The 27,444-nt window shown below is 31.8% G+C and overlaps 1 protein-coding gene across 10 annotated transcripts in view; it reads right to left on the minus strand.

The window, feature by feature from the left end:
* The window catches only part of LOC106057052 (tubulin polyglutamylase TTLL5-like), a 40,542-nt gene extending 13,098 nt beyond the window's left edge, over positions 1-27,444 (minus strand). For 6 of the 10 annotated variants that reach the window (XM_056023830.1, XM_056023822.1, XM_056023829.1 and 3 more), the window contains exons 1-26: positions 27,330-27,444; positions 24,438-24,605; positions 23,761-23,870; positions 22,773-22,855; positions 22,531-22,637; positions 22,364-22,427; positions 21,959-22,025; positions 21,532-21,614; positions 20,317-20,386; positions 20,021-20,207; positions 19,169-19,260; positions 18,923-19,030; positions 18,394-18,475; positions 17,909-17,970; positions 16,484-16,575; positions 14,503-14,595; positions 13,163-13,338; positions 10,030-10,092; positions 7,083-7,133; positions 5,676-5,718; positions 5,338-5,449; positions 3,662-3,784; positions 2,737-2,929; positions 1,857-1,974; positions 800-946; positions 115-236 (exon numbers count right to left, since the gene is read on the minus strand). In XM_056023830.1, the coding sequence (XP_055879805.1) occupies positions 115-236; positions 800-946; positions 1,857-1,974; positions 2,737-2,929; positions 3,662-3,784; positions 5,338-5,449; positions 5,676-5,718; positions 7,083-7,133; positions 10,030-10,092; positions 13,163-13,338; positions 14,503-14,595; positions 16,484-16,575; positions 17,909-17,970; positions 18,394-18,475; positions 18,923-19,030; positions 19,169-19,260; positions 20,021-20,207; positions 20,317-20,386; positions 21,532-21,614; positions 21,959-22,025; positions 22,364-22,427; positions 22,531-22,637; positions 22,773-22,855; positions 23,761-23,870; positions 24,438-24,605; positions 27,330-27,409 (2,696 nt within the window). In that variant the 5' untranslated portion in view covers positions 27,410-27,444. Of the gene's footprint in view, positions 1-114; positions 237-799; positions 947-1,856; positions 1,975-2,736; positions 2,930-3,661; positions 3,785-5,337; positions 5,450-5,675; positions 5,719-7,082; positions 7,134-10,029; positions 10,093-13,162; positions 13,339-14,502; positions 14,596-15,379; positions 15,413-16,483; positions 16,576-17,908; positions 17,971-18,393; positions 18,476-18,922; positions 19,031-19,168; positions 19,261-20,020; positions 20,208-20,316; positions 20,387-21,531; positions 21,615-21,958; positions 22,026-22,363; positions 22,428-22,530; positions 22,638-22,772; positions 22,856-23,760; positions 23,871-24,437; positions 24,606-24,782; positions 24,932-27,329 lie in introns of those variants that run through there. The other 4 variants (XM_056023825.1, XM_013214081.2, XM_056023828.1 and 1 more) reach the window with 4 other exon arrangements.

Here is a 27,444-nt window from a genome sequence, read left to right on the forward strand (position 1 = left end):
AAACTACTTCTTTTATGAGCAATACAACTCATTGTGTATTTAACTAGTTAAACTTAGTTTGTATTTCAAAGAACAATAATTGTGTCAATAGTCAGATTCTATTAAGAAACTTACGTTGCTGTGTAAACAAACTGGTCAAACTTGATTTCATCCAAACCCTCTGAACTATCTACTCTTCTTGCCTTTTTATTTTCTATTCTATTTCTCACCTTCACTGCCTTTAAATGGTCAGTTTCCTGGAACATATGATAACATTGTATAAACACACCTACATTTTAAAAGGCAAGATAGTAACAACACACCTATATTTTAAAATATCAATATAGTATAAACACACCTACATTTTAATAAAAGGTCAATGTACTATTACATAAAGAATACATTTTTTAACATATACATTTATCAAGTGGTCAGTTACATAGAACATAAAAAATAAGAGTTTTTAGCATATACATTGATCAAGTGGTCAGTTTCCTAGAACCTAGATAATATAAAGAGATTAATAATTTTCATTGGACTTCTGGGATCTAAATAAATCTTTACATATAATTTTAATTTTGTCATGTCATCTATATTAGAAATAACAAGTCTATACACAAATAAAGTATCAATGATCTATATCATATACACTGGAAACTTAGTAATAGTTGTAAACACCGAACTAATAGAAGAATTATGTCTATAATGTTCATTTACCTCTTAACAGTTAAAAACTATGTTTAGGTTTAGAGTTGTTTCAAAATAATGATACTCTAATAACATCTATATAGATAAAAAAAAAGAGGATGAGAGAAATTACCTTGTTATAAATATGCACAAAATCACCTAACTGCTTGGCAAGGATTCTGCGCCTGTCACTTAAAGGTAACTTTCTACTTGGCACCACCACGCGGAATGTCTGTGGTATATTTGCAGCAGCTCTCTTCAAGAACCGTAACACAAGATCCTGCATGTAGTATGCAATTGTTTATTTGTAATAAAGTTTAACAGTACTAACTCGCACTTTCTATTTAAAAACAAAGTGGACTCCTCTGATAAATGAAGCAAATAGATTTCACACTGAGAACACCATTTTTTGAAAAAATATCTTTGATACAGAACATATGGAGCTTCTAAATTTGGTGGCTTAGAAGTAAAGTTTGGGAAAGCAATAATAAGTAATAATTCATATCCTCAACTTTTTTTCATACAGTGGAAGCTGGGCTAGAGTATCATGCATTCTTTCTCAAGGTCTCACAAATTTATAAGGAAATTCAAGTCTTTAAAAAACAATTCAAATGAAAATAAGACCAAAGAACTGGTGAGTTTTATTAGGTCAACCAAGTAAATAAGTTTGCTGTGAAAAAGTGTATTAAGTCATTTTGCAAGTTTAATTAACAAGATGTAAATAAGATAAATACTTAAGACCCTCTGTCGTGACACAGTTATTGTAGGATATGGGTGACTGACCGTGATACACGGTCAAGAGAAGTGGCCCTGTGTGCGCTGAAGAAATTATAGTGTACCTGTCCCGTTGGTTGACTTGCCAGTTAGTCACGTGGGTGTGTTTGTTGACAAGTAGGAGCTAGGATTGGAAGAACAGTGTGTAGAGTCGGAAGTAAGATATGGTGTAGCTAGAAAGACTTTGATTGTAAACTTATACTTGTGTAAATAAACGTTCATATTACTATTAGATTTGTCTTTACTGTTTGAGAATAGAGCTCCTAGAATATTAGCACAATTATAACGAATACACATTTCAATGAACTCCCGTCACCAAACCCTCCAAAAATGAGTCAGTCAGATACAAATATATTGATCCATTTACATATCCATGAACATCAGCAAGCATGAGGCAAAAATGTTTCCAGACTAACCATTTGTTCATTGAGGGCCTCAACATCCTCCTGTTTCAAAACACTTCCACAGTCTGACAACAACCTCTGTTGAACTCTTATTAAGTACATTGCAAATGCTGTTCTGGCCTGAACTTTACTGAAAAACAAGAAAATATTTTAAAAATACTTTTAAAAAAAAGCTTATATTAAGCAAACTTGTATCAATTAGTTTGGATTAGTCATGTAATTCAATTTGTAATCCATCTAGACTAACAATAAACAAGCATTTAGACAAAAAAAAGGGGGCGGGGGTAGAATGGGCTGAATTCGAACTCATGGCTCAAGCCTTCTCAGGCTTCTCAAGCCAACAGGGTAACAACTCTGCTAGTGGAGAGCCTATGAACATGAGAGATTGTATAGTTATCTATTGTTTCTATAGTCTTGTCCTATTTTTCATGTTTGTGTTCACTAAGACTCAAACAACAACCTATAAAGTGGACTAATTCAGCTTATACCACCACTTCAGTCATTTACAATTTCTTTCCCTTGTTCAAGATACCAAATAAAATTATTTATAATCAATAGATAGTTAACTAATTGGTTAATTTTTTTTATTGATTCTTTTGTTGTCATGTAAAAGAAATTCCAGCTTGATCTGAGATTGGGTTAGGGAAAAATAATGTGTAATGTTTTGATGGACGGACAGAGTGAGTTGATATAAGCTTTGTAAAAAGGGTAGACTATAATATCCATGGTCCTATGATTTTAAAATGTATTTTACTATCTATGTAGCAGTATACAGACTATGTAGAAGTGCATAGAATAGCATTACATGTTAGTATTTCTTACTAATTTCATGAGTAATTTACCACTTATCCACAAACTCAAAAAAAAAAAAAAAAAGATTGTCACTAATTACCTTAAAGGAAGACCTTTCTCCAAAAGTCCAACAACATCATACTTAGGTATTGGGCTCATAGATACTTGGGGGGATATATGCTCAGATGTAGCCTTGTCTCCTCTATCTTTGTCTGAATTATCCCCTGCTTTCTCATCCTCTTTGTCATAAGAAGAATTTTTAATGAAGTTTTCCTTGACTTCATGTTTATCACCTGACAACAAACACAAACTTTATTTCATACAATGATTAAGTTTTAAACACTTCTTCACATAAAAATGTGGTACATTTTTCTTAAGTGGAAAAACAATAATTTATAACAAACATTTTTAAGAAACAACAAAAAAAAATATATATTTACATATATATATATATATTTATATAAATGTTAGTATCACATTACTTGAGCTTACTTAAATCTCACATCAAAATACTGATCATCTAATACATCTACTGTTATAGCTTCCTAGTTAAAATGAAAGGCTGAAATATTCTTCTAAACATAAAACTTCCAATTCATATGTTCCTTTGAATGAAACATAAAAAAATGTGATCTGTTGCTTCCTTGATAACAATGTTTAAGAGAGTACTTTGATTGCAATGTTGTAAAAAATGTTTGTTTGTTTGTAAAATGTTTTACATGTTACGAATGTTCCTTCAGAGTTGAGGATAATTTACTTCTCAATCCAAACCTCCTGCAAGACGATGGGGGATGGCAGCAGACAGGGTATGAACCCAGAACCATCAATATGTCCGAACAATGATCCAGTCTGCATATTTTGACAACAATGTTATAGATAGTGTACTTTAGCAGCAATGACATATTGAACTTTCATAGCAATGCTATAGTGTACTTTAACAACAATGTTATAGTGTACTTTGACAACAATGATATAGCGTACTTTAATAGCAAAGTTATAGTGTAATTTGACAACAATGTTACAACCTTTAGATTCACTTTTGATGTCAGACTTCTGGTCTCTTTCTTTGTAATTTCCTCCTTCGTCCTCTTGCTCCACATGCTCCTCATTTTCCTGAACACCTTGGGTTAGTTTAACTCTTTTGGGCTCTACAAAATGTATGGTGTTTAGAACTAATAAATAGAAACTAAGAACCTGAGTGTGTGTCAATAAATAATAACAAGCAGGTAACATGTTACTAAGAAGATTACCAAGGTATTAGTTTGAATGAGCTCTTCAAATCAAGTTTTAGTCAAATTGTTTATTTTAACAGAAACAAAAAACAAACAAAAACTGGGATTTAAAGATTTTTAGGATGTCACAGACACCCACGAATCCTGGTGAAAACTGGGATTCTTAATTTTGAGATCTTTGGGCACCTCAGAGTCTACCCAGCTCTAACATTAGTTGGGGAAAGGTGAAGGCGGTTGGTCATTGTGCTGGCCACATGACACCATTGTTAACCTTGGGCCACAGAAACAGATGATCTTCATATCATCTGCTCTATAGATTGCAAGGTCTGAAAGGAAAGGGAACCTTTTTTTTTTTACTGATACCAGCTCTCCTAAGTTCTGGTCAAGAAGGTGATGTTTGTCTGGGAATGTAAAGATGGTTCAGCATTGTGCTGGCCACATGAAATCTGTGTTAACTATTAGCCATAAAAGCAGATAAGTTCAAATAAAAAAAAATACTAACAAAAATTACAAGAGACATTTATCATTAGTATTATTTTGTAGAAGTGGTATTTGTGCACATCTGCAGAAGTTCTCTTCTGTTTTCTTTTAACCTGAGATGCTCAGTAAGAAGTCTGACAGCACAAAGACACTGCCTCAAGAACAAATGGTCCAGTGATAGTGCTTAAGTTTTAACAAGGACAACTTACAAAACAGTGTCACATTTTTGTTCTCATTCTATTTACAAAACAATAGGACAAAATGTGTTGTGACAGGAAGTTACAATATAAAAAGCTCCCGGTTCAGACCTTGTGATCTATAAGGCAGATGATGTAAAGGTCATCTGTTTCTGTGGCTCACAGTTAACAAGAGTGTCATATGGCCAGCATAATGACCAACAGCCTTTTCCCCAAATAATGTCAGGTACCTATAAGAGCTGAGTGGACTCGAGAGCACCCAAAGATCCCAAAATTAAAAATCCTAGTCTTCACCAGGATTTGAACCTAGCATTCCCAGTTTGAAAGCCAAGTGCTTTACAGCTCAGCCACCGCACCTCAAAGTTACATTATAAATAACCACAAAAGACAATGAAAGAATGACCAACAGGAAGATAGGGAAGTTGTAGAAATGTGAACGTGAGCTAAGAGCAAAAGCAAATAGAAAATTGAATTTAATTGATTGCTAAGAAAAATCAGACTCAAAATGACATTGTTTATAGCACTTGCCAGTTTGAAATTTTTATTTTTTAAACAAATTAAGATAAAAAAAAGAGATGTCCTACCTTCTAAAAATAATTGATTAATAGCTGAATGTAAAAACACATTATTTTTCATATTATTTTGTTTTTAAAAATAAAAAACAAACAAACAGCTTTGGCGTCTTAAATACATTCATTGAGTGTGTGTCATATACATGTCATTGGCCCACTCATTCTGACTATGTAATATTGTATTTTGTACCACTAGCAGAAAAGATAACTCTTGACTCACTTGATTTCTGGACTTTCTTCTTCACTTTCTTTGTTTTAGATTTCATCTGTCCCAACCTGCTCTCATATTGTTTGGCTCTCAGTAAAGCTTGGGTGTAGGACTCCAGAAATCTCTAAAGTTCAACAAGAATTAAAACAAAAGATCAAGAGTGCATTTTGTAGCCACTTTTACACATTCCTTTTTTACATCTCTAATTCATATAATAAATAGTACATAACATGCCCAAAATGTGTAAAATATATATATTTTTTTGTTGCTAAAGATGACTGAAAAAAAAAGAAAATATATTTTGAAAGTCAAATGTTATATTTCAAAAAGTAACAATATATAATAAAAACCTCATTTTCTGCTTTTCCATTCAATTGCATCTGTACTCCACTTCTGCAAGAAAAAACTTGTAAATGTAAATAAATTATGCATACTTTCACTTGATCAACAACATCTGTAGATTAAATATTGAACATAATTTAATATGCACTGTATTCAATGTGTGTCAGGTAATGTGATTCTTTTCTAGTTTAACAAACACACACTAAAAACTTTGTTAAACTCCATATATTTTACCACAAGATCAGTAAAGTAATAATTAAGTCTTTAGTAAGTTCATGTGACAACACATATGCCAGGGAGTACATTGAAACTTTAAGCCAAAAAATAAAATAAAGGCAGTCTCATAGTTGAATCTTTTTGCTGATTTCATAAGTACAGTTCTTCTAAAGAAGATCATATAAGATAAATAAATATTTCAAATATTGACTGGATTTGGTAAGATCTCTCTCTTTTTTTTTAAAAGCACTTTATAGATCTTTTCAATAAATCAGTTCTGTATAATTGACTGCAGCACAAAAATATTACCAAGGTATTACAATGCTGTAAGCTACACATAGCACACAATATTGAAATGGAACCAGCTGCAGATTTTGTTATTAGTATTTTTAAATTTAATTTAAACCTACATTTCAGAAAATGTTATAATTAAGTTACATATCAATTCATATTGATTTTTTGGTGTTTACAAAGGTGGGTATTCCTATACTAATCTCATATTTAAATTATTCATTTAGTAAGAAAAAAAAAACATTTATAAAAAAAAATACATACAACTACAAAGAAAAAATAAAATAAAATAAAACTGTATAAGTTTGGAAAATAAATAAATTATTATGCCTACTTTAATAAAGAAATATACTAAGCATGTTTAGCAAGCCTATGTTTCTAAAACTATAGCATTAAATATGTTTAAGCAAGATTTCAAAATTACAAACAATGACCTTACATTGCACTTTCAAGCAAACATCAAAGAACTGATGATTTTGCAAAACTTATACTAAAGAAATGGCACTTTTGAATTAGTCCAGTGCCTTTATCCAATGCCATCAAAAAACTGGCAACTTTGCAAAAACAAAATTTAAGAATAACTGGCCCTTTAAATGTGTCCAGTACTTCTTTATTCAATGCCATCAAAGAAAAAAGAAACTTAAGAATCAGAGACAATTTTAATTTGTCCAATATATTTTTTTTCCTGAACATAACATTTTTAAAATACTCTAAAGGCCAGTGTGTACAAAAAGCAGTACAGCCATAAAGAAATATGGTAACTACATTTTATAAATATATAATAAAAAGCCTTACAAACGTTACAGTAATATAAATAAATGAATCTAAGTATGCCATATAAAATAACAAAACATTGGTAGCAGTAGTGCACAAAGCAGCTCTGTGCTGAAAAATAAGGAGAGACTTACTTGGACTTTAAGGGAGATAAGATACAAGATAGTCTGCTACCAGTGCCATGCCTAAAGAATGGATCAGTGAACAAACCAATGTCCAGGTTCTAGGTGATTACATCACAATTTTTTTTTTTAGCAATAAAAATAATTATAATAATTATGTTTTGAAACAATGATCTAATCCAATGTCTTGCTTAACTCCCTTTCAAATGAAAACAAAAAAAGGGACTAAATAAAAAATATGTATCTATTTCAACAGAAATTGTTTGAATTCAATAGATGCTAAACTCCAAGATCTAATTCTACATTTCATGTTTAATTTAGTCACTGTCATAATTTGGCTCTATTTTCTCTATACTTAAAAAAAGTATTTATAATTTCAATAACTGTTTTATCAGGACCCATTGTCTCTTGTATGACAAAATAAGAATGATGAGCTTCCAATCCATTATTTCAAATTTATATAGGCCTACTGGTATCCTCTTAAAGAAAATATACAAGGACATGATTAGGAATTGGCAAGAAAAGTTATTTGTTTCATCAAAAGGATAAAGTTTTGACAAGACTATTAGAAACAAAACTAGGATTTGAAGTGTAATGAAAGTAAACACAGAATACTCTAGGTAGCTTTAGAGAGAGGTCGGCTTTAGTTTTTGGAGAAGATATTTAACTTGGTGACATTGGACAGTTCCTTTCATTACGTATTAAACACCTAATTGGACATCACTCATCAGATGCAAGTATTTTCTGCAATGTTGGCCTTTTGCCTGTGCTATTTGATTTGGTTATTTGGGTGCTACCTCCGTTTAAACTTATCTGCACAAGATACAGCGCGGAGGAGCCTAACAAGATGTAAATAAAATTCATTTATTGAAATTCAACAATAAATAATCACATCATCTGCATTTTTTAGTAGGAAAAAGAGAATAATTTTATACTGATGCTTTTTTATTTTGATTATTACTAGAGATCTAAATTTTTCTAAATAAATTTTTGTTATGACTAATATTTAAATAATATCATGATAATTAAAATATATATATATATAAAATAATAAGATGTGACAAATTATTCAAACTGGGTTTGTGAAACACTGCACTCATCCTTAACTCTTTGGCTCCGCACCAACGCACAGGGCGTTGATTTTAAAAAAGGGGAAAAAAGTCGGACCAACGCTGGGGGCATCGGCTATTTCAAATTTATTTTTTTCGTTTCCATTTCTCCAATTCTTGTTTTTTATTGCTTAATTGTTTATCTAGAATAGTTTCCCTTTGCTAAACATCCGGAATTTCCTTCATTTAACGTGTTTTTATTTTGTACGAAGTTTGTAAAGAGATGACATTTATTTTTTCTGTGTGCGTGTTTTTTTAACATGGAGCTTCAACCAAGGCCATATAAACTTTGTAGATCTAAATATTTCTTTGATAAAGAAGTATAAGAATTCAGATGACAGTGGTTTTGTTTCATCTGATGGTGATATTGATAAATCTAATTATATAGATCTAGATCTAGTAAATTAATTTATAGGTCTAGACCGCCTAGGCCTAGGTCTAGTAATGATGAAGTTTATCAGCTGATGAAGCAGCTCCACCCCCAGCTAATGTTCAATGTAGATCTAGAACTAGTTTAGCTGTCTCTACATTATCTAGATCTAAATCTAATCAGATAGATGTAGATCTCTAGATCTATCATCTAGGCACTGAAACAGAACAATTTCAGATTTATTCCACCAAGAAATTGGGTTGTCAACCTAGACTTAGTCAGCACTGCATCTATTGAGATGGAATGTTTTTTTCATTGACAATCACATTGTTGATAGTCTTGTTAGCAAAATAAATAGCTATGCTGACCATAGGATTAAATGGAACACCCCTGCTAGAATAAGATCCATTTTCAGAGAATGGAGACCTATAACTATAAAGAAAGACAGAGTATGTAAACACTTTGGGTCAGGGAGAACGGTTTATGTTTGCGCTGGATGGGAGTCGAACCCACACATTCATATTGACTGCTTCCATGAATATCACAACTAGAAGGAATATTTATATACTAAGTACATGAAGAACTTTAGAAGAAAATACTATAAATATATATATGCTGTACAGTTGGACTAGTTTTAGGGTAAAAGTGTTTTGTTCCAAGCGTGTTGCTTTTTTTATGGGCTTTTTCGTTAAAGTAGTGACATTGGATTATTAGTTCCAGTTTATTATTTTTTGCATCTATTGCTGTTTCTTCTGTGGTGTTCTGTAAACAAATGGATAAAAATGAGAAAAAAAGCTATTTCAATTCAATTTGAACAATAAATTTCTTTAAACATGCACTTGGATGGATATTTTCAATGTCAGTTGTTGAGTTTTTCATTTTTAATTTTTATATTCAAAACCCAAAATTACAAAAACAACATAATTTGCAAACTAGAAAACATAAGAAATGGAAAGAGCATCCATTTCTCTTTAATTCTATATCAAGTTTATTATTTTCCAATAATAAATAAAAAAGTTATACAAGTTATATCGAAGCAAAGTAGCGCACTCTGAAATGGCGGAAAAATTAATTCCGTCCAAAAGTGGCAAATAATTCCGAATTAATTCCAAAGAGTTAATATTCAGAAGCAAAGACATTGCCATTATTAATATAATTATTAATAAAGATTAACATTTTTCATGTATTGATCAACTAAGAACAAATAGAGTTTTTATTTCTTATTGATTATCTTTTGTCAGTTTTCTTTACTACACAACAAAAAACAATTAAAAAAAAAAACCTGATTTATTTAAAACAAAACAAAAAAAAAGTAAGAGAATATAACATAAAAAGAACATACTTTTATTTTCTATGTTGGTTAAAAACAAAATCTTAGCTCACTCTTGTGAAGTCACCATGGCTCAGAGGATGTTAATGAAAGATAAGTCCACTGCACACATTTTATATGCAAATAAATAGAAAAAATGTACAAACTAACCTTTCTCCATAGAGACGCTGATGTAACATTAGGTTGTGAGTGGTAGGAAATTGTAAAAAAGAACTGCAATAGAGACGATAAGAGAAAGCTGTATATATTTTATGTCAATAAAACTATGTACAAAAAACAATGAACATGGAATCTAAGGAGTGTAAACATGGACTGTAAGGAGTGTAAACATGGACTGTAAGGAGTGTGAACATGGAATGTAAGAAGTGTAAACATGGACTGTAAGGAGTGTGAACATGGACTGTAAGGAGTGTAAACATAGAATGTAAGGAGTGTAAACATGGAATGTAAGAAGTGTAAACATGGACTGTAAGGAGTGTGAACATGGACTGTAAGGAGTGTAAACATAGAATGTAAGGAGTGTAAACATGGACTGTAAGGAGTGTAAACATAGAATGTAAGGAGTGTGAACATGGACTGTAAGGAGTGTAAACATAGAATGTAAGGAGTGTGAACATGGACTGTAAGGAGTGTAAACATAGAATGTAAGGAGTGTAAACATGGACTGTAAGGAGTGTGAACATGGACTGTAAGGAGTGTGAACATGGACTGTAAGGAGTGTAAACATGGACTGTAAGGAGTGTAAACATGGACTGTAAGGAGTGTGAACATGGACTGTAAGGAGTGTGAACATGGACTGTAAGGAGTGTGAACATGGACTGTAAGGAGTGTAAACATGGACTGTAAGGAGTGTAAACATGGAATGTAAGGAGTGTGAACATGGACTGTAAGGAGTGTGAACATGGACTGTAAGGAGTGTGAACATGGACTGTAAGGAGTATCAGTGTAAACATGGAATGTAAGGAGTGTGAACATGGACTGTAAGGAGTGTAAACATGGACTGTAAGGAGTATCAGTGTAAACATGGAATGTAAGGAGTGTGAACATGGACTGTAAGGAGTATCAGTGTAAACATGGACTGTAAGGAGTGTAAACATGGACTGTAAGGAGTGTAAACATGGAATGTAAGGAGTGTGAACATGGACTGTAAGGAGTGTGAACATGGACTGTAAGGAGTGTGAACATGGACTGTAAGGAGTGTGAACATGGACTGTAAGGAGTGTGAACATGGACTGTAAGGAGTGTAAACATGGAATGTAAGGAGTGTAAACATGGACTGTAAGGAGTGTGAACATGGTCTGTAAGGAGTGTAAACATGGACTGTAAGGAGTGTGAACATGGACTGTACACATGGACTGTAAGGAGTGTAAACATGGACTGTAAGGAGTGTAAACATGGACTGTAAGGAGTGTGAACATGGAATGTAAGGAGTGTACACATGGACTGTAAGGAGTGTAAACATGGACTGTAAGGAGTGTAAACATGGACTGTAAGGAGTGTGAACATGGAATGTAAGGAGTGTAAACATGGACTGTAAGGAGTGTAAACATGGACTGTAAGGAGTGTAAACATGGACTGTAAGGAGTGTAAACATGGACTGTAAGGAGTGTAAACATGGACTGTAAGGAGTGTAAACATGGAATGTAAGGAGTATAAACATGGACTGTAAGGAGTGTGAACATGGTCTGTAAGGAGTGTAAACATGGACTGTAAGGAGTGTGAACATGGACTGTACACATGGACTGTAAGGAGTGTGAACATGGAATGTAAGGAGTGTAAACATGGACTGTAAGGAGTGTAAACATGGACTGTAAGGAGTGTGAACATGGACTGTAAGGAGTGTGAACATGGACTGTAAGGAGTGTGAACATGGACTGTAAGGAGTGTGAACATGGACTGTAAGGAGTGTGAACATGGACTGTAAGGAGTGTGAACATGGACTGTAAGGAGTGTGAACATAGAATGTAAGGAGTGTAAACATGGACTGTAAGGAGTGTAAACATGGACTGTAAGGAGTGTGAACATGGACTGTAAGGAGTGTGAACATAGAATGTAAGGAGTGTAAACATGGACTGTAAGGAGTGTGAACATGGACTGTAAGGAGTGTGAACATGGACTGTAAGGAGTGTGAACATGGACTGTAAGGAGTGTGAACATGGACTGTAAGGAGTGTGAACATGGACTGTAAGGAGTGTAAACATGGACTGTAAGGAGTGTAAACATGGACTGTAAGGAGTGTGAACATGGAATGTAAGGAGTGTGAACATGGACTGTAAGGAGTGTGAACATGGACTGTAAGGAGTGTAAACATGGACTGTAAGGAGTGTGAACATGGACTGTAAGGAGTGTAAACATGGACTGTAAGGAGTGTGAACATGGACTGTAAGGAGTGTGAACATGGACTGTAAGGTTCACATGGACTGTAAGGAGTGTGAACATGGACTGTAAGGAGTGTAAACATGGAATGTAAGGAGTGTAAACATGGACTGTAAGGAGTGTGAACATGGACTGTAAGGAGTGTGAACATGGACTGTAAGGAGTGTAAACATGGACTATAAGGAGTGTGAACATGGACTGTACACATGGACTGTAAGGAGTGTAAACATGGACTGTAAGGAGTGTAAACATGGAATGTAAGGAGTGTAAACATGGACTGTAAGGAGTGTGAACATGGACTGTACACATGGACTGTAAGGAGTGTAAACATGGAATGTAAGGAGTGAACACATATTTAGTATTTTCAATTACTCAGAACAACACAAAGATAAAGCCATATTTTTTTTATTCCATATGCTAGGACAAATTCGTACAAGTGCTTCTTTTTGAATGGGTTGCCTAAATTAGCCAGGAAAACTAATAACTGCGCAGAGTTTAAAGTCACTGATTAACATCCATGACAAAGAGAAGAAAAGCAAATGAAATGTTTCTGTTGAATCTGTCCTGTATGGTTAATTATTATCTGGTTGGCTAAGTCACACCCTTTAAAGAGATTAGTGAAATGATTTTAGATTCAAAAACAATGTATAGATGGGCCAAGCTTGTGGTATAGACAAAGAGAATTAGTTCAATGAACTGCCAAAATATGCTCAAGAGGATTTAGAAGTCAATGAAAATGACAGTCAAGAGATAACAAAGTTGTAAGAAAGTGATAAGATTTTGTGAGAAAGTAAATAAGGATGTTGAAAAAAACATAAAGACAATTACAAAACACAACAACAAGCTAAGATCATTTAAGTTTTGACCTTATCAACAGACCACCTTTTCAAATGGCCATGTCACTAACCCATATGTTTCCCAACTGTCAGCTGTTGGAAAGATCCTGATCCATCCACCTTTCCTTTCCTCCTCTTCTTTCACTCTCCTGACAATTTTGATCTCATCGCTACTGAGTCCAGTCATCATGGAGTGACTCATACGATCTTTGGAGGCTGAACTGGCCGCTGATGATGGCCGAAATGACTAACAAACAATGATTTTTAGTTCAAAAATTTGTTTACATAGGTTAGTGCAATGAAAAATATATTAGAGCATTAGACCACTTTGCACTTATTCTAATTTGACCACAAAGATTGTTTACTATCTAAAGTGTGAAATCATGATTTCATTAAATTGCCAGTTTGACAAGTTCAGATGACAATTCAATAGATCTATTATTCAGTATCTACTATTGTTTATCTGGTGAATTAAAGAATTTTTTTCCTTTTTAAAATATAGTTATTAAGGTGCAGTTGCATTATGTTTAATTCTCTTAACTAATAACCAAAAGAAGACAGTTCTGAACAGACTTAAACAAGCTTGACTTTCCTATGTACATAATAAAAATACTTTCAATAGCTGTTTTGTTTTCATAAATCAATTTTTTGTTTTACATACAAATGTAAAATTAATGTAGAAAAATTGTAGCTTTTAAAAAAAAACTTTTCAAAATAATACCTTAACCTCATAAATAGTTTAGATACTTATAATTTTGTATTTATTTTCTTTTTAATTAAATCATATTTAAAAACAGAAAGAGAAACAAATAACTGAAACTAGTCATCACAATTATAGAACCTTTGATATAGGTAGAATAATAAAACAACAACACACAATTAATGTGATCCAGTGTGCAAATAAACATATATAAGAAAATAATCAGAATTGGAAGTATACATTTAAACAATTTTCAACAATAAATCAACTTGAAGAAGCTTCTAGTATATTAGGTTGTATAATATTGGTGAAGCAACTTATTGGGGTGAATCATTATCACTGAGATTTCCAAAGAAATTGTTCTCGAGAATATGAAATAATATAGTTTAGTGATTTAAAAATTTAAAATTCGTCACTACGTGTGCTGTAAGGGTAGAACTAATGGAATACTGATTAGCAATATCATTTGTTATTACTAGTCAAATTTTGCATATGTAAATGAGAGATATTTTGAGAATTGTTATCATACTTATTGTTGTGAAATTATAAAAACAAACAAACAACAACAACAAAAAACAAAACATAAAAAAACGAAAGCACCAATAGCAATGGCTAAAAAATAAATGACATTAAGAAAAGCAAAACAAAAAATATTCAGAAGTTCTAACTCATTAACAATGCTCATTGGCATTCAAAATAACAGTAGTCTACCCTTTTTAAAAGCCAAGCATCAGCTTCTTTCATGTTCTGTCTTGCAGCCTCTATTTGGTTTAACATTTCTGCTAAAGCCTCATCAATGTCTCCCTGAACACATATCAGCATTGCAAAAATTAAGAGGGCAAAGAATAAAAAATATTTTTTTGAATGGCCTTTCAAACTTTATTCAAATCTTAATGGTCCATCTCTTCTCTCTATGATAAACAAAGTTTGGATCAAAGCAAGTTTTAACTACAACTGAATAGCCAGATAAGATTCATTGCACAGTATGATACAAAGACACTAAAGCTGTGCTTTGGTTCCAAGATAATAAGTTATTGTAAAATAGATGTATTAGGTTTTCGTGGACTTTTTAATGATCTAAATGATTAATAAATCATTAAATGTTAATGTGAACAAAAATAAAAAACTACCATAACCATTAGATACTTTTCTCTTTAAAATTATTTGGCAATTTTTAAAAAATCAATATAGGAAAAATATTTTGAAACTCAGTTTCTTTTTTTTTTCAAATTACCACGAATAACAAAAAGATTAAATTTTTAATCATACAGATGATTGAATAACATACTGCACTGAGTACATTTTTTTTCATAAGCTAATACTGATAAAAACAAAAATCCCTTTTATATCGACATAATGACCATCTAAAAATAGAAATCTATATAGAGAAGAGATGGGTGTGGTTAAGTGAACAAGTTGATATAGTTAAAAAAAAAAAAAGTCTGTGCTTTCTTGAATGTTTTAGTTAGATAACACATTGTTAGTGCAACAGGATTGAAAGACATGCATTACAGTATCACGTATCACAGAACACCATTATAAATGAATCACTCAGTTATCAGTGATGGGAAATAAAACCAGATCTCACCACAGAGGTCACTTTTGTTCTGGGAGGCGCTGACTGAAAATTTAGGTTTTATTGTACATTATATTGTAACACTCACACATATATATTTAGTGTGCAACCACAAGAATAATACAGTGAATTTAAATTGATTTAGTTTTTGCAGGCTGCCCTTCAACATCAACTAGCATGTATTCAAACCATAACTAGTAAAGTATATTTCAAAATAAAATGTAACTTTAAATGAATTGCTCGATTAAAATTATGTATATATAATATATATAGAATATATACAGTCAAACCTGGTTAATTAGACAAGCTGCTTACCCTGACCAAATCCTAAAGTACAGAATCAAATCCTATTATATAAGTATAATGTTATATGCTTATTTGGATAGAAATTCCACTTAATAGGACCAATGAGTGAAAATTTAAGGTCGAAAATTGTGAATTTTGCTTTTATCCACTGACAACAAGCTTCAATGCTACTAGAAAAATGAAAATTAAGATGCCGAAATTATTGCTTGAATTGCAGAGAAACACATGACTGCATCATTGGACATGTAAAATGATGATGATGCCTCTAATGAGATGATGCAAATGACATTGAAACCTTGCGCTGCTATTTCATACAGGAGGTAAACAAAGTCGGCCCCAAGAAACGCTTCAGATCACACTGGATTAGATCAAGCACTGAACTGAATTTAGAATGAACTTGTATGCTCGGTATGCCGAGTTCCTATAAATTGTGTAGTAAATCGTTTAAAAAAAGCTTCTTTGCAAATGTACTTTTCAAGAACAAAATGTGTAATGAGTAGTTTGTATGCTTGCTCTAACTGTGTATTGCACAATAAAGGTAACTTGAAATGTTAAATGAATTATAGCATCTCTCATCTTGTCACATTAAGTATGAACTTTTAACCAAACCAACAAAAAGGATCACAACCTAATCTGACTGTATGATAAAAAAAAGCATGACATGACTTAAAGTGGAAATCTTAAATTTTGCTTACAACAGGAACTAGTTGGAAAGAAATGGAACAAAGCCTTTAACGATGGTTCATATTCCTAGTAAATGTGAGGGGCTGTAAATAACTTAGTACAGAAAAAGAACAAGAATGATCTTACCTTGAGTCTACTTTTTAACTTGGCTGATAACTCTGCAGTTTGCTTGTTTTGTTGTTGTCGCGTACGCATCATTGGATCATGACAGATGATACCTGGGCAAAGAGATCAATTACATTTTGATAATTTTTTTAATGAGAGATACGACCAGAGTGCAACGAGCATAGTATAGACTTTAAGATGCGCTATACAAGAAATATTATAAATATATTCGGCATGTACTTTTGAAAGAAAAGTTAATTAATAGACTACAAAACAGTATGATTAAAAGAAAATCTATAAAAATAATCATGTGTAAGTGTCATAAAATTCAAAGTAAACCACTGTGTGATCCACAGCTTCATCCCATTTGTATGTCCTAAAGGATGCCATGGTTGATCTTTCACCATAGGTGCTTTTTGGTGGAGGTCTAGGTTACAAAATCTCGGTGAAAGATCTGTGCAATTTTAACTAGTTGAAGGATACCTGGTTTGGTGTGAAAGGAGTCATTATTTTACAGAGAATGTCCAGGGCTTTATTTGGGTCAATGGTTTCACTACTTTGTAAAAGTGCATTGAGAATGTCATAGAATGGACCAATGGCTAACTCCACTTTTTCAACTGATCAATCAACAAAAGTAAATTGATGTCAAACATCAAGGAGAGTATTACTAAAGCTTTTTTTGAAATAGATTTAAAAACAAGAAAAACAAAAAAAAAATACTTAAAAAAAAAAACTAAGTTTATATTAAGTGTAATTGTATCAATTAGTATGGATCAGTACTGTAATTATATGTGTGATTGACCTAGAGGCTAGACATATTAAATCTAGACATAATAAATCTGTATGATTAGAAATAGTTCTACCAATTGTTTTTGTTTAGCTTTTAGCTTTCTCATTAAGCTATGATACTATCCCTTGTTTGGACCAGTTTTTAAAGGGAGGAGGGAAGAAATGGACATCTTGGTGAATGTTTATATGATCGTTTTTTAAATGCATAAAAAAATGTTCCCTCAGGGCTCAAGAGTTCTCAAGGGGACTAATTTATCTTATACCAACATATCTATCAAGAGTGATTTCTTTCCCCTTGTTCAAGACGACAAACAAATAATTAATTACAAATAACTGATTAGCTAATTGGTTAATGTTTTTTTTTTTTTTTATTGATTCTTGTTTTTGTGCAAAATTTCAGCTCAATCAGATTGGATGTGAGAGAAATGGAGTGTACAAACTTTTTACCAGACAGACAGAGTGAGTTAATAAAAACCCCCAAAACTTTTGCTTATTTCCTGATGCATAAATAGCTCAAGAACATCCAGCTCCTAACAAAAGGCTATTTAAATAAGATGAACACAAAAAGAAAAGAAAATTGCAGCACTGTCTAGACTAGTAGTGTGTGGTTTTTTTTTTGCTCTCTGAACTAAGTAATTCATGTGTAAATCAACTTACCTGCCAGGCTAAAAAGATCACACAACATGTTTGTTTTTATCTTCAGATCCAGAGGGCTGTCACTGAAAAGAGCATCAAAACTTTTTACATCAGTCAATAAAAAGAGGGAACATTTTATATCTTGAATTGTTAACATTATTTTAGATTGATGACATATTCTACTTTGAAAGCATTAAAAACAGCTTCAGGCTAGTCCACAATAGGATAATTTAGTACTATATGAACATTTAACATTGGTTTTGTCCTATCAAACTAAGACATGTTTGATATTATGGAACAAATGTCACAGACTGCAAAAGAGCCTAAAGCTTCACAGCACAAGAAGACAAGGAAGAAGAAGGAGTTGAAAAGAAAGATCTCAATTCAAAGAGAAGTCTTTTTACCTCATGTTTAGGAAACAAAGGAATGAGAAATTAAAACGTTTTTTTTTTTACCTTAACAAAAATATGAGTTGGATTTGATGAGATAGATCAGCCAATACTTACCATGCCAGAGATGGTGAAAGATTTACTTCCAAGACCCAAGGCTTCAAATTCTCATCAAGAAGGATGTCAAAACCATACAATTCTAAAAACAATAACAAAATGTCAAAAAAAGTAAAGTACATGCATCATTTCCTACAAATTGTGATCTAGTTTATGAAAATAAAGAAATGTATTTAAAATTATTTTTTTTCCTTCAAAAAAAAAAACTGTATGTTTAAGGTGATATTATTATTTGTGCTAATCAAGATTAAAAAAGTGCTAACTCATTGGTTGTCTCAGCTACTTCAGATAAAATACTTCAATAGCACAATGGGAGAAAAAAAAGGAATTCTTTATTAACTGTTGAAACACATAATTAGTGATTCCTTCCTTTTTTTTTCTATCGGAGAGTTCTAAGAGCCTTAAATTTCTTATTTACTATTTACAGAATTTAAAAAAAAATGAAATAATGGATGTCACAAATAATTTCATTGATTTTAAATGCTTGTAAATAAAACATCACAACCCATGCAAAGAATGAAATCTTTACCAAAACAATTTCCTCTAAAGGACTGGAACATCTTGCAGGCAGTGGCAACAGATGATTCCACGGAGAGTATGGTTTTTATAACCACATCCTCAATTCGCATCATGAGAGCTGGCAAAAGAAAATGAAGGGTTGTATTGACATTAAGCTAAACAAATGGAAATTCAATTTGATGAAAACAGTAAAGTAATAACATCTTATTTTTGTTACTACTCAGATTCTAAAATATATTTATTTTAACAAAAGTACCTGCTGTGTCTTTGCCCTCTGACCGCAAATATCGTAGCATTGCACCCATAGACCACTTATTGCCATAGTCTTCAACTTCTGGGTCATCGTTTCTGTAACAACGCAAGAAGAAACAAACTAGAATCAATAATCTTTCTCTTTATTATCCCTGAGGAAATTTTGTCTTCCAATAGTGCACTACAATAATTATCTTACAATAGTGCACTACAATAATTATCTGTATTATTCCAAAATAAATTAATTTTACAATTGTGTGTTTTACACAACAAGCCAAAAAATAAAATCACACATTTAGGATGTAATTTTTATAGAGGCTGTCTTTTCTGTTGCTAATGTTATTACAAATAAAACTAAGCCAAATTAACTGCTCTTTTTTTTTAAAATAATGTATTGATGCCTCAAAGCTCAAAATGAATGAGGAACTCTAAAACAGACTCCTTGCCACTTAACTACCTAGTCCCAGATTTATTTTGCAAACATTGTTCCATTTTATCATCATCGTCAATTGTAGTCAAAATGAAATTCCTTTGATTGGAACATTATCTTATTTTATCTTATAATATGATAAATTTGTGTAATAGTTTATTCTTTTCCTACACATTTAAAAGTATATGACTCTTTTGTTTCCACATAAAAATATAAATATGATATAAATAAATGTAAAAGAATAAACAGATATTGACGAAAGACTGACTTATTAATTTTAAAGCTTAAATTTTTTTCATTTAAAATTATACTAGTTAGACTAACTTTCTTCTGGTCAACAACATACCACCATTTGTAAGAGAATCAAATGAAAAAAATTCAGACAAATAAAATGATTATCAACAAAATGAAACACAAAATCTTTACTTCACATAGTCCTGGCTCCTCTTATTGACGCTGTAGTTGGTTAAGTGCATGCATTGATTGCGTAGATGTTTCACATTCTTCTCATACTTCACAGTGGCGAATCTGGTCAGGCCTTCTTCATACAAGTAAATGACTAATGGGTCGTATGATGTCACGGTAACATAAAGTCTAACGTCAAATTTGAATCCTGATAAGACATTTTTTTTAGGTTTATAAAAATTGTCCATGCTATACATGAGTTTTTTTAACAAAATATTTTGTAATTAAAACAATGTTTAATAAAATAAGAAACTCACCATCTATAACTAGTGGAGAAGAGATGTATTTACTGACTATAACATTTTCATCTAGCGGCACCTGATCCGGCTAAAAAAAAATGTTTTAAAGTGAGTAAACTGCAATTCAGCACATATTATTAGCTAATATGGAAGGGACAGTACCACTGGTGTACCCTCTTAAATCACTAGACATGAACAATGCCATTCAAATACCACTGCAAATCAGTCTACTTTGTGTGCACTGCCCTATACTTTTAGATGTTTTCAATTTCTTTTGAGATGATTTATCAATTGTGTGAATTTGAATTTCAGCAAACAAGCCATCAATAGCTAAATGGTCAAGCCTTCTTATGTAGCTAAATGGTCAAGGTTTAAATGATCAAGGTTTCTTATATAGCTGAATTAGTTATTTTTTATTTATATTTTAGGAAGACTTAATAAAATCAGCATTATAAGCATTGAGTACTCATTGTTACATATATTGTCGTTCTATGTAAAAAAAACAACTCACTAAGCCTTAGAAACACTAGACTAGAAAGTTTCATTATAAATAATAGATCTTTAAGTTCTATAATAACACTACCAATGAGCGCTATTTACAGCTGACCATTCATACCAAAATGATATAGCCCTTTTATAAAAAAGATGATAAAACATTGCAAAAACTTTTATAGAATTAAAAAAAAAAATAAATTTACAAGCAGGCCTGAAAGAGAAAAAAAACAACAGGATAATGTCTAGCTATTTAATTTTAAAATGTGAGGTCTCAAAATGATGAATATGGCTATATTACAAGATCTTCGGGGCTCACTAAGACCCTTCTTCAGGGAACAGTACCAGGAAAAAGAAGAGGCAGACAGAGAAAGTGATGGGAGGACAACATTGAAAAAAGGATGGGCATACCATTGAATGAGGTTCTAAGGCAAAGGACAGAGAGGAATGAGAAGGACGTTAACGAATCTTACGTGGTGCCCCTATGGTCCAGCAGACTAAGGGATAGGTAAAGGTAAAGTAGAAACTTAGAAAACTATTACACTATAATATAGCAGTCCAAAGCCCTTCTTGGGTTGTATAGGTTTGTTTTGCTTATTCTACATGCTTTGGATGTTCCTTCAGATTCTGATGATGTTTCTGCAGGATCATGGGGATGGCAGCGGGGAGAGTTCAAACACTGATCACTGAATGTCAGTCCAGAGCACAAGAAAAACACTAGTAAATGTCTTATAAACTTACATGATTGATTAGAAAGACACCTCTTCCTCTTGATGATGCAACAGGCTTCACTATATATGGTCCTTTATCTTTGAGAAAGCTTGCTAGAAAAAAAAAAGTAAAGATATTGGCTGAAGTGATTGACAAAACACAGACAATATTTATAATTTCAGATAGATCAGTCCAAATATATTTGATTTGCCAGGACTACGTATAGCTATTTGTTTTCAAACTTAATAATGTTAAAAATGTCCACCTCATATTGAGTATACAAACTGGCAGTCTTTTGATCCTATCTTCTTAACATCAAGGATATATTAACCTAATAACGTAGCTAACAATTCCTAAATGAAAATTGATATTAACAAGTTTATTACAAAATTTTACTAAAAAAACAAACAAACAAAACCTTTTATACTAGTAGGCAAAAAAAACAACAACAACTTACAGCAGAAGTCTTGGTAATCACCAGGAAGAACATAGCTTGGTGGAATGAAATCAAAATGTTTAAAACCCTGTTTGGTGAGACAAGAAAAAAAGAGTTTCAATAAAATAAATTACAAATTTTAAAAACTTATGACAACCTGGCATATTACCCTAGAGCATGTATAGGCAACAACAATAGACTTCATTTCTGAATAAATAACAATTTTATAATATATAATTTTTTTAATTGATTCTTGTGTTATTAGGGAAAAGAAATAATTTTGCTAAATTTCAGCTTGATCCAAGATCAACAAATAATGTGTACAAACTTTTTACCAGAGTGAGTTGATATAATATAAGCTTTGTAAAAAAACCCTCTAGAATTAGTTTAAGAGTAACAAAAACTCTTCAAGCTGTCTCCAGTTACCTTAATTTGCTGCATTCTCTGGATGTTTTTAAATAATCTATCCTTTCTTGTAAGCTCATAGGATCTAAAAAGAAATGTTGAAAAAAAAAAACCCTAAGCCTTAATAAAAGCAATATAAATAAATTTATTAATAGAATATAAAATATTTCAATTAAATTTGTTATTACCTGGGGAAATGGTTGATTTTCTGAAACTCTGACATTGTTCGCAGTGTAAAAGGCTTGAGATGCGAATTACTCCAGACTAAGTTATAATCAACGCTGTTGGGGTGGACCTGATCGACATATTTGGCAGTTAATTATAAAAAAAATATATTTTTTTTTAAGATTACAAATATAAAAAATTATTTGAATACTTGTTGCAACAGTTTTCAAAAAATGGAGACATATAGCTTGAACTCAATGATTACCTCGTGAAAACCATGCGATAGTAAAATGTTTCGTACAATCTTGCAGTCAGTTGAGGCAAATTTGAAGGCCAAGTGATACCGTTCTGATTAGAAATCAGAAAACAATTTAAAATAAGAATAAAGAAAAAAATAATTCTTTAACTCTTTCTCTCAGTAATTATTTTCCATGTTCAAACGGAATTATTCATTTTGCTCATATGTAATTCACTACCCTGTTATGATTAAACTTCCGTAATAACTTTTTTTGTTTGTTATTAGAAAATGTTATAATTGGTACAGAATAAAAGGGGAATGCACGTCCGTTTTAGATAAAACTAATTGATGTTTATAAAACCAAAATAAAAGTTTTTTTTTATATAATGGAGTTTAAAAATAAAAACTTACTGACTGTGGACAAGTCGTCACAAGTCTCTTTAGCACTAGATCTAGACAATATTTTATGATCCAAATTGAACTAAAGTATTTTTTTTTATAATTGTCATTCATATTTTCACAAAACTTAATATATAACATATATAAAACATATAAATTTATTATCTTGAGATCATTATCCCATGTTACTATCTACAAATAGAATATACATAGATAATATAAAAATAATACATAAAAATTGAGCCTTTTTTTTAGTCCCCACTCTTTAAAAACATTGTCTTTGGTTAACAATGCATTAAAAATGAAACAAATCTGTATGTTTTCCAAATATAAACAATTAAAACATTATAAGAGGAAAGAAAACAAAACAACTGACTTTTTCAGCATTCATGATAATAATATCAACCGTTAGGACGCAGAATGGTATCGTCGATTAGGAGAGAAAGAGTTAAAATGTTGATTGTAATTAGTTACTATTTCATAAACCTGGTATAACAAAATTATTCACTAAGACTTTAACTTACTGAAAAAGTATATTAAATAAGTTATTTTTAAAATGAATCATACTGAAAAACTACAACATGTCAGAGAGATATTCTAAAAACAAATCTTATACCTCCAACAGTTTTAAAATCTGTCCTTTTGTTTAATATTGTCTCAGCATTGAACAAGATGATAGGAACTCTTTTACCATAGCCAGTCCACTGGACATTGAGAGTTTTTCTCCTGTGGTGGGCACAAATACTGATAAGAACAATACTACGCATAATGTGATCATGATTTTTTTTACCTATTAACTTTAACGTGTAAACAGTTTAGTTGAAAATGCAATTTGTGTTTCCGTATTAGAAATTTTTTTTTTCTGAAACAGGTTTGAAAGAAAAAAATTTAATCCAACAATGTTCATTTACTTGTTTTAAAACAAAAATTATTTTCATATATTGAATTTAAGAAAAAGAAAAGGGTATGCCTAGCATCAATCTTTTACACCTTACAATCTAATGGTTTACATGCCACTCTTTAATAAGTATTAATGTTTATCTGTCGAGGGGGAATTTTTTCACTCATCATCTTTGAGGTTTTTAAAATTTTGTATGAATATACTAATAAGAGAAACATAAATGTACTAACTTTTGGCTCCATACTAATAAGAGAAACATAAATGTACTAACTTTGGCTCCATACTAATAAGAGAAACATAAATGTACTTACTTTGGCTCCATACTAATAAGAGAAACATAAATGTACTAACTTTTGGCTCCATACTAATAAGAGAAACATTAATGTACTAACTTTGGCTCCAGATGGTCATGCACTTCATCACTTTCATAATCAGAGTCATGCTCACTGCGTTCTTCATTCTCACTCTGCTCTGATGGAGTCAAGGAACCATTGCCATCTGAATCCACGCCACGTGTATCTACTGAAGCCATTTGATGATGAGGAGTTTTAAAACGTGGCCTGAAAAAAAAAAAGCAAAATCTGTAAGTAAAGTAAGATTTAAATGTATATTTTATGGCACATCGGTACAATTTAGGCTATGTCGTGCCCAGAGTAAAGTAAAAGATTTCTTTTAAAAAAAAATGTCTTCAAGTAATCCGCTCATAAATATGTAAGTCCAACACGACTAAATCTTACCAAGAAGCTTGAAGCTAGTTAGGCAGCTAAACCAGATGTTGCTTTCACATTCTTTAAGGAATATTTTGAGTGTGTTTTTTAAATGTTTTGTCATTGCTATTGGTCTGTCTGTTGAATATTTTACTTCTATATCTCCTATGTTGTCTACTTGGTTCAAATTAAGTAATATGTCTTTGTCTCCTATGGCTGAGAATGCTGATGCAAAGTATTTATTTAGGATGTTACTTTAGTTTCATTATCATTATGTGTTAAGTTATCTTCTCCTTTTAATGGCGCTATGCCTATTGTTTCCATTTTCTTAGACTTAATGTATGACCATAGGTTTTAGTTGTTATCTTTAGATATTACATTGTTTATGGATTCACTCTTCAGCTGTCTGCTTACTTTTTGGGTTAGGTGTTTTAATTTTTATGTACTTTTCATAAACTCTTTCTGCCTTAGTTTCTTTAAATTTTCTATATCTATATAGGTTTACCTTCTGTTTACAAAGCTTCTTTAATCTATTATTATACCATCATTTATTTATTTTGTTTGATGTGTATTTAGTTGATATATGATTTTCTATAATGTTTTTAAGATAGTTTTTTTTTTATGAAATTCCAGAGGTCATCGACTGGTTGGTTAATGTCTTTTTCTGATAAGAATGTTGAAAGTTTAATGCAGCTTGGTTTAGTTGTGTTAGGTTGCATGTGTTCCAGAGTAAGATTTTTCTTTTGGGTTTTATATTGGCTACTGCTTTTATCTGACTGAGTATTTTAATGATCACATCGTCTGATAGACCAGGGATAATGTTATAATCTACTACTTATCCAGGTCTGTTGGTTAAGAAGAGATCTAATGTCTAATGTGTTGTTTAATCTGTTTTTTGTTTTTTTTATGATTTGATCTAAACTTAGGTTGTGTAAAGTTTCTATGAAAAGCTCATTTATGTCCTTAAGGTTTTGGTGTTTATCTATCTGCTGTTTTTTTCCTAATGCTTTGAAAATTTATTACCAAGGTTTTAAGGTATTTTGGTATTTCTTCTTTAGTAGATTTGTTTAATGAGGGTGTTGTATTAGTTTTAGCAGATTTAACAGGAGTGGATCTGGTTAGTGGCTGGTTAGTTTGATTTGGGATGGTGTTTAGGATGTTGTATGGGTTAGAAGTGTCTGCATCAAAGGAGTCGAACAGTCCTGATGTAATCTGAGGTAACCCAAGCGGTACACAGTGCCACAATGTGTCTTTGTTGCCTAAGGCATAATACACAGGTGTATTTATTTTGAGACATGATGCGTGGTACCATTCATCACAAATGACACATTAAATGGCTTTATGTTTCATGTTGCAAACTTTTTGCAGATGTTGCATCTATCTTTAGATCTAGGCCCTGGATTTGATCTACATCTCCTGCTATTAATATTAAGACATTTAAGAGTGATAGGTATTTATTTTGGCTGTGAGTTAGACTACTAAAGACTTAGACTAGATCTGGTCAGTGTAGACTCTGTGGCATTTTACGTCTCGAGAGATGATCTTTTCCCTTTGCAACTTCTTGTGTGACTAAAGAGACCAATCCTTGATACACATCTGCGATCGCAGGTTGGGCATATATAATCACCAAGCGCCGTTGCATTTTCACCCTTCTTTCTGCTTCTGTTGTGTATGACATCTGCAATCCGTGACCCTTCCTTTATGCTCTCTCTCCATGTGGATCTATCCAGTGCCACCTCTTCCCAGCTGCTAGTGTGGATTTCGAAGAGCTTCATGTCGCGTTTGCATACATCCGTATAACGTAAAAGTGGGTGACCAGCTGCTCTCCTGCCTTCTATTAGATCACCATACAGGATGTCCTGTGGAAGTCCACCTACTGGCTTTCTACGAACGTGGCTAAGCCAGCCAAGGTATCTGCTGCTGATAAGAGAGCGGATGTCCTGGCACCCTGCTCTTCATAGTACTTCCTCATTGGTTATCTTATCTTGCCACGTTATTTTAAAGATCAGTGTAGACTAGAATTAGAAAATCTAGTCTAGATAGTTGATATCTAGAATCTAGATCTAGATGAATAACTTGAATAAGACTAGTAAAGTCTAGTGTTAGACACTATATTAGTATATTTATATATATAGTATTATACTTATAGTATTAGTACAATTTATAATTTGTATTTTTTTTTATAATACCATACTCTATCATGTCTATAAAGTCTCTATAAGATCTAGATTAGATCTATAGTATAGACTATTATAGATATCTAGAGTAGTAGATGTCTAGATAGTAGATCTAATCTAGATTAAAATCTAGATCTAGATTAATAATTATAATATTTAAATATTTATTTTATAATAATAATCATAATGTCATTGTTAATAATTATAATAATATTAAATTTATTAATCATTATTAATATTATTAGATCATCTATTTAGTTAATTTAGATTATTTTAACATATTTTTCCGATTATTCTACTCTGGGTGTTGCTATTATGAAACTATGCTTTACAAAAAATGTAATTTATGCATGAAATATGAACAAAAACTGTTTCAATATTATTTATTTATAATATTTACCATGCGTGCAGAATAATGTTTACATTGTTGTTATGCAAAGACGAGGGAATTCGTCCGCCATCGTGTTTGGGCAAGCTCATTGGCCAATCATATCCATGCGTAGTACGGCATAAAA

Source organism: Biomphalaria glabrata, chromosome 3 (assembly GCF_947242115.1).
Source record: "Biomphalaria glabrata chromosome 3, xgBioGlab47.1, whole genome shotgun sequence".
Lineage (NCBI taxonomy): Eukaryota > Metazoa > Mollusca > Gastropoda > Planorbidae > Biomphalaria > Biomphalaria glabrata.